This window comes from Plasmodium yoelii, assembly GCF_900002385.2.
Source record: "Plasmodium yoelii strain 17X genome assembly, chromosome: 9".
NCBI lineage: Eukaryota > Apicomplexa > Aconoidasida > Haemosporida > Plasmodiidae > Plasmodium > Plasmodium yoelii.
The window spans coordinates 1627951-1641239 of record NC_036181.2 but is presented as its reverse complement, the minus strand read 5'-3'; the positions used below and the strand labels follow the sequence as shown (position 1 = coordinate 1641239).

Below are 13289 nucleotides of genomic sequence, written 5' to 3'. Positions count from 1 at the left end.
TTGTACAACCCACTATTGTGTAGGTGTAAGGATCATTTATTGATATTTATAAAAATGTAATAAAATATTGCTATTTTCTATATTAAAAATAGTCTGATTTGTGATATAATCAAAACAATGCGCGGAGAATAACTGTTCCAATTTTCCATTAAACATGCATATATATATTTGTTTATTTACATGTAATAGTTTCACATATTCTACAGTGATAAAGCGCAGTAGTCTTTTCACTTAAAATCTTTTGTTTTATATGTTCATTATCTTATATTCATTTATTTATTATTTTATTTTATTTTATTTTTTTTTATTTTTTTTTATTTTTTTTTTCATTTATTCTATAAATTTGGTACCCTTTTTAATTAACCACACCAATGTGTTAAAATAACAAAATTAAAAAAATAAAATCATATATACAATATTTCTTAAATTATTTCTTAAATTATTTCTTAAATTATTTCTTAAATTATTTCTTAAGTTATTTCTTAAGTTATTTCTTAAATTATTTCTTAAGTTGTTTCTTCAAATAAGTAAACTTATTCACACATAATAACAAATGTGTTTATAACTTTTTTAAGCTTAAATAAGAGAAACATAATTTAAGTTAAAATTATAATTCACTCTCAAAAAAGCAATACATTATTAGACTGATAAGCTATTATGTCATGATAAATTTATTAAAATATAATTACAAATATATTAGTTTATTTTTTAATGCTGGCATTAGTAAATAAATACAAATGCTTTAAAGCGATAAGTAAAATTAGGACAAAATACGCAAACAAACGCATAAGAAAAATAAATAAATATATAAAAATAGAGAACAAAAGACAGAACATCGCATGACAATAACATGAATAAAGATAATATAAAAGACAAAATATAACGCCAAATGAGTATGCCACAATATAAATGTGTATATACTCCTTTTATTTATAAATATATTCATATAATACTCAATACATACAATAATTTCACTTAGCGGATAAATAAATATATATACATGTATTATATTATTTTTTAAATTTAAGTCATGATTAAAAACAAAAAATAACACAACTTTTATAATCTCCGTTTTTAACTAATATTTAGAATATTAATTCTAACAAATTAACAACTGATATTTAGTAAAATCAACTTTTATTACTTGATTCAAAATAGTTTCAATCTTTTTTTCACTGAAAACGCTTTAATATGATAATATTGCAATATCCCAGATACAAAAAATAAATTTCTTTACAATCATTATTCATCATATCCCCTAAAAAAAAAAAAAAAAAATTTATATTATAAATTATGCATATATTTATTTATTCGATTTATGAATATATTTTTGAACATTGGCAAAGCCTCTATAAAATTATTCACCACATGAAAATTAATAAATGAAAATTAAAATTTTCTAGCATACTTATTCGAGAATCCTAATGAGTTTGATAAAATCCTAGAAGCATTTAATGATTGTTTGGTATCCATCATATTATTATTATTATTATTATACGAATTCATAATTAACGAATTAGAAGGATAGTTTATTGAATTTTTTGATGGACTATTATGATTATTTCCATTATTTTCTACACTTAAACTTGATCTAATTAAATCAATTGTATTAAAAGCATCATCATTTTTATCGTTATCAATAAAAAAATTTATATTATCACTATCTACTCTTAAATAATTATCTCGATCTAACATATTATCAACGCCATTATTCCCTTTATTATTAATATCCATATGATTTAATTTATTCATTTTTTTTTCACTATCACCTATTAACCCTTTTCCCATAGAATTAGTTAATTTACTATTCATCAAACATGTAGTTTCATCATCTTCATCATCATTTGAATATAACAAATCCTCATCATTTATTTTTCCATCTTTAGTATAACAAATAGAATCATCGCTATTTGAATTTTTTCCTCCTTTAATATTAATACTTTTTCCATTACTTTTTGATAAATTATTTGAAACAAGACTATTTTTTTTCTTTCCTTTTTTAGCATCTGCATTTTTTAAATCAGTATGATGTTTATATTCTTTTTCCCATTCAGTTCTTTTTAATATTGATAATTTTCTTGCCTCATTATAACCATATTTGCTTACACTAAAACTTGTAAATAATCTTTTATTATTAGCTATTTGAAAATAAGCATTCCATTTACCTACACCTCTTGGAGATTTTGAAAAATATACTCCTTTTACTTTATCATCATTTGGATTTACGCCAGCTGGCATTTCATATTTTAATTTTCCATTTGCATAATTTGCATTACTTACAGAAGAAACTATAGTGGATGATTGTTTTAAAACTTTGCCACCTTTATTATTATAACTTCCATTATTATTGGCAAAATTATTATTATTATTATTATTGCCTGAAGATGCATTTTTATTCATATCTAATCTTCTAGTTTTATAACTATTTCCAGTTTCTCCTTCACCATTAATATTTTCTGATCTACCTCCACCTATACTCATAATAAGATCATTGTTATCGTTATTACTTAAAGATAGTTCAGATCCATCAACACTTATTTTCGAATTATAATCAGTATTATAATCATAATTATTATTTTTTTTAGCACTATAATTATATCTATATCCCATACTATTTAAATTGTTCGAGTTGTTATTATTATTATTATTATTTCCATTATTATTGTTTATAATGTTACCATGTTGTAATGAATTTTCAAGAAGATTACTCGAATTATTTGTGCTCATAATAAAATCATACAAAGCATTTGAACTTATATATTCTGAACCATTTTTAAATCCTGACAACTCATTATTTCCTTTTTTATTTAAACTTTCTTGTGATAAATTTAATAACTCTTTATAACTCTTCACATTATTTAAAGCATTATTTTTGTATGAACTATTTTTTCGAGAATTGTAACCATGCCCACCATTATTATTATTATTATTATTATCATTCATTCCTATATCATTAATATCTTTTTTCCTTAAAAAGTCTTTACCACTATTATTAATATTGTCACCATTATTCATATTGTTATTTCCGTTTTTGTTATTATATCCATTATCTTTTTTATTTTCCATAAAATTTAATTTAAGTTTCTTTAAAACGTTACTATTACGTAATAAGTAATTCAAATCATTGTAAGAATTATTATTATCATTGTTAATGTTATTTCCCTTAGTTGAAGGATATAAAGAATCTTGTTTTCTTTTTTTCGATAACATATTTTGAATAATGTTTGACAAAAAGCTATAATTATTTTCATTTCCATTTGTTTCACCTTGATCTTTATCAAACTTCACATAATTATCTCTCTCGTTATAATTACCATCTTCCGTGAATCGACACTCATCCATATACTTGTTTAAATCAGTGTTTCTATCATATTCTGTTTTATGCTTATTTTCAAAATATCCTTTTATATCCTTCATATCTATATCTTCGTTTGTTCTATCATGATGATGATCTTTTTCCTGTAAGAAAATGAAAGAAGTGTATATATATGTATAATTTCGTGTATGTACACAGCGAAAGAAGAACAAGAGCTATTGAAATAACCCCGGTTCTCTATCACAATCTATCACAATCTATCTCAATCTATATATATATATATATTTATTCATTCATGCATGCATGTGATCATATAATGGAACATACCTCTAAACTACCAGACGTGTTTAACCGAGAGTAGAAAGATTTTAAAATGTTGAGGTCAATTGGGTTTATATCCGTGTCTTTTGGACGCATTTTCTCATTTTTGCACATATTTGCATACTCAGATAAAAGCATTTTAAAATGTTTAATGGTATTTATATTATTGTTTCCATTATGATTATTGAGATCAGTCGCGCCAGTTGAATAGCTACATGCACTATACATATTATCACTATCCTTTGAATTCATCTTATTAAAATTTTTATATTTTTCAACTACTTTTTCAGCTTCTTGTATATAATTATTATTATAATCATTAAAAGAGTTATAATCAATACTAACATTTAATTTGTTTAAAATATTTTGATTTGAATAATTATTTTTTTTTGTTTTGGAAATTAAAACATTAGAAGATGAATTATAATTGTTATTTGTATTGCTTAAGCCAGAATGTCCATTTCTGTTATTATGTTGATGGTTATTTAATAATACATTTTTATTATTTGCATTATTATTGTTTAAATAATTATATAAAAGGTTGTTAGCATAATTTGTTGGTAAAGACTCACCACAACCATAGTTATTCAAATTGTCATGATTACATCCACAACTGTTTCTAACACCACCATAATTATTATCACTATTATGATTGCAATGTAATAAGTCTTTTCCTTTTTTAAAATCATCAAATCCATGAGTAGTATCATTAAAATTGTGTATATTATTTTTATATCCACTGTTGTATAAAGATAAAATAGTGGATGATTTTTCATCTGTATTATTTTGGCTATTCAAATAATAGGATGTACTAAAATATGGATTTCTTAATGCCAATTCATGCATTTCATCAACAATTTCTTTTGTTAATTTTTTTTCAACTTCTTCTATTATTCGTTTATGCAATTCAGTCTTATCAAGTACTGTATTTGTAGTACTACTAGTATTATTAGTGTTATAATTCTTATCTGATGATATATCTTCCTTATTTTGTAACATTTTAAAATGCTTTATTATTTCTAATTCTTCAATACACTCTATTAGAGAATACATAAATATGCTTTTTATAGAACATATTTTAATGTTAGAAAAACAGCATAAATATATTTCTAAATTATTAGGTTCAACATTATTTAATATGTTAATAAAATGATATTCAAATGATTTATTAGTTTCACTCCAAGCTGTAATTAATCTTTTTAAAATTCTCAAGTAGCTTAAGCATATTACTTTGACTTTTTTTATGTATTCATTTTTATTTATCGATTCTTTCATACTAATATTATTATCAACGAAACATCGATGATGGTCACAATTTATATGATCTCGATGGTTGTTATTGCAATGGATTTTATTATTCACATTTCCATTGTAATTATTTATATCATTGCATGGCATATTATTATTACTAGTATTATTATTATTATTATATCCCATCATTGAATATGTATATTTATCTATTAAATCTTTTCTCTCATCATTATAAGATTTTCTTAATGGAAAATTTAATCCATTATCATTATTATCATTATTTTTTATATTCAATATATTATCCATTAATGCAAGTGCTTTATTTTGATTTATTGATCCATTTTCTGCATTTGTTTTTTTTGACATGATTCCTTTTATTAAATATTCTTTTAATTTTATGTTATTTTCATTATCATCATTATTTACATTATCTATATCATCATTTCCCATATTATTTCCAGATTCCTTTTCTTGAAATACAAATTTTTCATATTTATCTTTTTTTTTATCATATCCACAATCTTCATTAGGATTTGCATAAGTTTCATCAAAATTCTCTTTAGAATTTTCTTCATAACGTAATTTTTTTAAATAAACCATTCTATCGTCATGTTCACAAATATTATCGTTACTATTATTATTACTACTTTCGTTATTATGAATATCACTATGATCACTGTTTTCGCTAGTATTAGCACTATTTGTAGTGTTATTAATAATATCATTAACAACTTTTCCATTTCCAATTGGATTGTTAATGTTTTTACTATTATTCACATTTTCATTAAAATGCGATTTTTTATTAATTCTTGATTTCATATATATATTTTTTTCATCAGGGACATATATAGATCCGTTTTCGTCATCTTCTTCTGTTCCTTCTTTTAATTGTTCATTATCAATATTTTTTTTAATATTTAAATAATATTTATCATCATTATCATCATTATTGAAATTATCTTTGTTTTCATTATTTTGTCTTTTTTCAAGCGTTTCCATTTTTATTGATTCAAAACTAGCACTATCATTAATGCTATCATATTTTCTATTTAACACTTTTGTGATGTCTTTATTTGTATGTTCTTCATTATTACATTCATCGCTTTCAGTTATTTGTTTAAAGTTTTCATCATCATTTGAAAGTGTAACTGCCTTTGCAATATTATTAAATGATCTACCATTAACACTTTCTATACTCTCAATATTAATAAGATGTGGAGTTGTTGTTCTACTAATTGGATAGTTATTATTTTGTTGGTCTGAATATTTTACATAATTATCAATTTTACTTAAGGATTCCTCAGTATATGTAATTTTCTCATAATTTGTATTTTCGCTTTTTTCTTTCTCATCCGCTTGGATTAATTTTTTATTGGTATTAGAACTAGACCTTAATGTAAACATTGTTATTAAGTTAAATTCGGAGATAAATATAAATAAATGAATAAATAAATAAATGAATAAATGAATGAATAAATGAATAAATACATAAATACATATAATAAATACTATATATATATGCCATAAATATTGTGCACACGCACACACACAATTTGTTCTATATTCACATACAAAATATGCAATATAAGAAAACGTATGAGAATACACAATAAAGTAAAACGCTTATTAAAAAAAACCTGAGTACAAATAGAAATTTATAATATTATGCAACTCTAGGTATACACTTAAAAAATAATATTCATTAAAACAATACAAGTATGTATACATATATATGCATATTATAACGTCTATTTTTTTCTACATAAGCATATATATATATATATACGTATATATATATATATATATGTTATTAATAATTATATCTTTATAAAAGTATACGCGTGTATACACAATGTATACAATAATATATTTTTTATAAAGTCTATGTTTTAAAAATAAAATAAATAAATAATAAATAAATAAATAAAAATATATAAATATATAAATATATAAATAAATATATAAATATATATATATTATGCATGCACATGCTTACATAATTATTTCCAAGCATTAAAAAAATGACTATATATATGCATATATAAAAATATTTAAAAAATATATATATATATATATGTTCTTAATTTGCATATTATAAATAAATAAAAATACATATAACCAATTTTAAAATATTATAGCTTGAAAAAAAAATACATATTTTTTTTTTTTTCTTAAATAGCTAAAAAATATAAAACAAAAAAAAAAAAAAAAAAAATATATTAACATATAATAATACGACAACAATAACGAGGGTTATATAATAAAATTGACATACATATAATAATATATATGAAAATGCCTAAAATTAAAAATACAATAAAAATATGTATAAAAATTATGACAATTATATAAAAAATAAAAATACTTGTATGTATATATTTATTATAGAATTTTACAACTGTGCATACATAAGGCTTATATGCAACAATTTAGTTTGTTCTACAACACTCTTAAAAAATTACCAATTGATCAATTATAACAATTAAAATAATGCCATGCATTTACATATAAATCTTTTATTTGCATAAGCATGCGCATATAAATGTATTTGTATATATCTATATATCGACACACATTTCATTACATGCGCATACATATTTTGTATTTTAATAATTGCGGAACAAAGTATTATAATACATATAAATAATATATATACAAGTAAATTAAATAAAGTCAAACTAAAAATGATAGGTTTAACTTCATTATAGTTTATACACATTTAATGTATATATTTAAATCACATTTTTTCTCACTATAATTATAAACTTATTATACAAAATTTTCATTTATTTGTCATGTGATTTTTAATTGAATACAAAAAAATACATATATACACCGTATATATATCTAATATTTTACTACTCTTTAATAATATACTTTAAAAAAATGTAAGATTCGGTTTATAATATTACATCATTATGAATGTATATAGATAGTATAATAAATAGTATATATATAATATGTGTTTTTTTGTAGATATAATAATATTATATAGATTTGTAGAGCAAGAAACCTATTACTATTATTATCTATATTAGCAAAAGAATAATAAAATATATATATGACTTAAAAAATATGACAAAATGTAAAGAATAAATTATAAAACATAAATGCCATAAAGATTAGGAGAGTATATATATAAATATATATATATACATACATATATATATTATATATATAATATATATAGAGTAAATTGTATTCATATGCCAACAAAAATAAAAAATAAAAAATAAAAAATAACTTTACATTATATTATTATCGATTTTTCATGTATTTATTAATAAATATGGCATAAATATTATTATGTATATTATTAATAAATATTTTTTTTACTACAATATACAACTTTATTTTATTTTCTTAAATTATGTGCATACGTATATTATATTAAACACATCCTCACAACAAAAATATTATTGTAGAAAAAAAATATATTATCTTTGTATAACTATTTGATACTAAAAAAAAAAAAATAATAATTGAAAAAACATGTAAAATATGTTATATAGATAGATACATAGAGAAATACTTATTTTAAAAAATGTAAATAAAAAATAAAAAAAATAAAATAAAAATAATACATGTAGTTATGCATTGCGTGATAAGAAAGGGATATGTATAATGCATTTAATTATTTACATGTAAAATAAAAATATGCAATTTTCTATTTTTTATCTATTTTATTATGTAACTAAATCATAAAATGCACAATTATAAAAATAAAAAAGCGTATAGTATGTACATAATAACATCAAAATTATTATCTCATCGGTATCCAATTTCAAAAAAAACAAAAAGTTTATTTACATGTAAATTAATAAAATTTCAGATAAAAATTATAAATAAAATAACATTATTTATACATGTATGTTTCTATACTACATATAATTATTCATCCATATACATAGATAAAATATGTATCCGTAAGCATATTTTATATTATAAATAATAGCATATCACTTTAATAAAAATATATTTTAGGGATACCTTATTTTATAATGTGACATATGCATACATAACAGTATGTAGAGAAGTAGTATATATAATATTATTTTTTTTTTTTATATAATGCTCAATATGAAGATAAAAAATACAATCACCATAAAAAAAAATCACATAATATAAGAGCAAAAATATAACATTTTTCTTTATTATTAAAAAAGTATAATAATAATAATAATAATATTCAACACTTTTGGCAAAGATAAAAAAATACTAAATAATTATATTTTATGTGTTTTATATATTATTATAAAATGTTATATATCGGTTTTTATGAAAAATTGTCGTTGTTTACCATTCCATATATAATTTATTACATATGCATTTATTTACATATAATGAGTAAATATATATGCTACACCAAACAAAATACTATATATAATATGTTTACAAAATATGTTTGAAAGAACAAAAACATACATACATATAAAATAACTGATATAAATTGTAAAAAATAAGGAATATAAAATTATATCAAATTTTAATCAAAAAGTAACATAAAAATATATAGAAGTAATATAAATATATCGTAAAATAATATTTATTATGTTTTTCCGTTTTTCGATGGGGTTGGGTATATTTGTATAGCATGTTTATTTTTTATTTACCATAAAAAGGAAATAATTGTTCAATCATATGCATGTTCCTTTTCCACATGTGGAGAAATGTATATTTATAGTGTTAATATATGCAAATATATAATTGTATATTTATATATATTAGTCTGTATGTAAATATTAAATATGTATATATATATATATGTTGTAAACAATATAATACGTATTTTATAATATGAATGCTATATTATCAACATAAAAAAATAACATAAAAAAAAATAATAAATGTTATCATTTAAATTTACAACAATCGAAAAAAAATATGTTCATTTAATTTTTCTACAACCGAATGTTATGTAAAAAAAATTGCGCATTCTATATTTTTTTTTGTTCTATTTTTTTTCATAAACAAAATATTAAAAAGATTCCTTATTCCGTGTGCATGTAATAATATTCACATACAAATATGAATATTGCAAAAATATATTTTTTATAAAAATATTACAAATGTATGAATAAAGAAAAATTGTATAAATTTTGCATGCAGCAGGATGTTATAATAATTGTCAATGTGTGTTTTCATGCACCAAAAAAACACATGTTTTTATGCAGTTATGTTGAAAAAAAATTATGTTAAAAGCATAAAAAAAAAAAAGTATTCATAAAAATAAAATGCATTTGCTAAAAAATAGATAGCTTTATGCTATATCATGGCATAAATATGTAGCATGTGGAAATTTTATATTCTTTATGTTTTAAATAATATACACATACACAACACCATATATGTTTTGTATATCAAGATATAAAATTTCTTATGAAATAGGTGCACGTTATTTTTTTTAATATGAAAAATAATTTATGAAAAAGAATAAAACAACATTTAAAATAATATAGTTTTTTTTGAATACATATATATCACTATGTATTTACACATTTTTGTAGGAAACATGCAAAAAAACAAAACTGCAAAAATTATCTTTTAAAACATATATAAATGCATATGATATAGTTATTGCATATATTTTAACTGCAAAATAATTATTTAACTACCATATGAATACTGCTCTTTATAAAAATATTAAAAAAATTATAGAATTATATATCATAAAAAAAATACAATATAGTATACACATGTATTATGCATATTTATATTAATAAAATAGCATCTTCAGTATTTCATATGCTGCATACTCAAATTTAATGTTATCATATAATATGCATTTTAGTTATTGCATAAATTTAATACTTCTACAGACATATGCATATATAATAATGTGTATGCATTTATATATTTTAAAGAAATACGTTTTTTTATTGCAATTCTACTCTCTTTTGATTATCCTTTTATGTTTATATTTTATGCACAAAAAAATACAAATAGGAAAAATATTAAAATGTAAAATAAATCTGTATTCACATAAATATGCATACGAATGTGGTTAGACGGGTAGAACAAACTGCAACCACATAAACATAAATAATTGCAACCACATAAAAATAAATAATTGCAACCACACAAACATAAATAATTGCAACCACATAAACATAAATAACTGCAACTATTTAAATGGAATAATAAAAACGTAAAAACATTATAGGTTAGAAAATATTAAAAGTAATAAAAGCATAAAATAATGAAGTTTTTATCGTATTTTCAAAAGTTCTTTTTTTTATTTTTTATATTTTTTTTATTTTTTATACAAAGCAAAGGGACGAACATACATAATAAATTAAAACTTATATAAAACACAACTTTAGCATATATGTTTCTATCTCATATTTTATTAGTATTTCCTTGAAAAATACTAATAAAGCTAAATAACAATGTGCACAAATGTGTATAATATATATAATTATGTTAAAACCACAGATATATTTTAATATTTACAACTACTAAGGAACATATAAAGTGTTATGCAAATATACTTGAAACAATTTTCGTAAAAATTATATTAAAAAATAAACAATATTTATATAATAATAACTAAAATAAAAAAAAATTAACTAATATCACTAATGGTACTTTATTGTAAATGGGATATAAATTTATTATATGTAAACTACAAAACTGTAGGAATTATATACAAAACAAAAACAAATAAAAAAGTACTAATAACAATTTATAACAATAAACAATATTAAGATTATGTCAAATAAAACTTTAAATCCTTTACAATGGTTACTGTATATAAATTCCTTTGTATTGATTTTATACTATTTTTTTTTTTTATAATTATATTGATTCTAATATATATAAAAAAAATAACAAATAAATTTATAGGATTTAAAGAATATTATATAAGTATGGTTCGAATATATATGTAAAATAATTTTTATTTTATTATAATTAAAGATGTAAATCTAAAAGGTTGATATAAATCGGAAACAACATTTTTTTTCAAATAGACTAAATAATGTTCTATAAATAAAATTAAAAAAAAAAACTATAAATATGTGGGTAATAAAAGCGTGTAAAAATTATATTTTTTTTTATTTATATTTGTTTATTTTCTTTTTTTTTTTTATATAGTAGAATTCTTTTTATTGCAATATAATATTTTCGACATTTTTTTTTATTTTCAAATGTGTGCATATATTTTTCAACAACATCAGTTTTATTCTGTGTGTAAAAAAATATTCACATAGACGCACATGCTAAGATATGTATATAAAATTATAAAAATGCTATAAATATGAAAATAAATAAAAGTGAAAAACACATTATAATGGCAATATATAATATATATTAAAAAATATTTTGATAAAATTTGTTATTTTTTTATAATATTAAATGTTGCATGTGTTTATATATGTGATTGGAGAATTTTATTTTTATAACGTCATTTTTTTTGGTTCATTATTTGAAATTCACAATTATATATATATTCTTTTACTATTGGTGTGCAAAATATATTATTATTTTTCTATTTTTTTTTACGCCTATTATATATATATTCTTATTTTTGTCAAACAGTTTGCATAAATATTATACTTAAAACCTTTTGTGTTAATATATAATAGTTTGGACATTTTGTATTTTTCTTATTTGAGAATTTTTTTTTTTTTTAATTTTTCAATGATATTTTGAAATAAAAAAGTAAAAAAATACATAATAAACGAAAAAATAAAAATAGTGAAATATAGTTGTAATGTTATTTACAAAAAAATTAATTACAAAATAACGTAATTTTCAAACGACCTTTTCGAGATATTTATATGCTTTTAATTTTTTTTTTTTTTTTTTAAGTTATAAATCTATATTTCAAATATTTTTCAATTTTCACAATTGTTAAATAAATATGTAATTATTTTTTATCATAATAAGAAATAATATATTTTTCTCCAATATAATCATTATTATAATTTTCTACTAAATATATAATTCTTTTTAATTATAGTAAAAATTAAATTATTATAATAAATAAAATTTTTGTAGAACCGTTGATTTCGATTACCCAAAATAAATATGTGTGTAAATATGCGTATATGTAAAAATTCGAAATTTTATAATTTATATAATAACCGATTTAATGTAATAATTCGAAATTTCATAAGCATGATAAAAATAAAATGCACTATTTATTTATATCTTTTGTCTAATTATTCGAAACCAATAAAATATTCGCTTACTTTTAATAAAGTTAATTTACACAATTTGTCTAAATTATTAACTTTTATGAAAAAAAAAAAAAAAAAGGTAATACACCAAAAAAGGAACATATATATGTTATTTCACATTTTATAAAATATTAAAGAAAAAGCAAAAAACGAAAAATATGCTTTTAAGGGTATACATACATTTTAATGTTATATATTCTCATTACAAATATATCTTT

The 13289-nt window shown here is 19.8% G+C and overlaps 1 protein-coding gene across 1 annotated transcript; it reads right to left on the bottom strand.

The window, feature by feature from the left end:
* Nucleotides 1-1242: 1242 nt before the first annotated feature.
* PY17X_0941600 (AP2 domain transcription factor, putative) lies at nt 1243-6292 on the bottom strand (the record flags this gene model as incomplete). Its single annotated transcript, XM_022956089.1, has 3 exons — nt 1243-1258; nt 1409-3459; nt 3644-6292. The coding sequence occupies 3 exons, from the start codon at nt 6290-6292 to the stop codon at nt 1243-1245; spliced, it is 4716 nt and encodes a 1571-aa protein (XP_022812272.1).
* Between the last annotated feature and the right edge of the window lie 6997 nt (nt 6293-13289).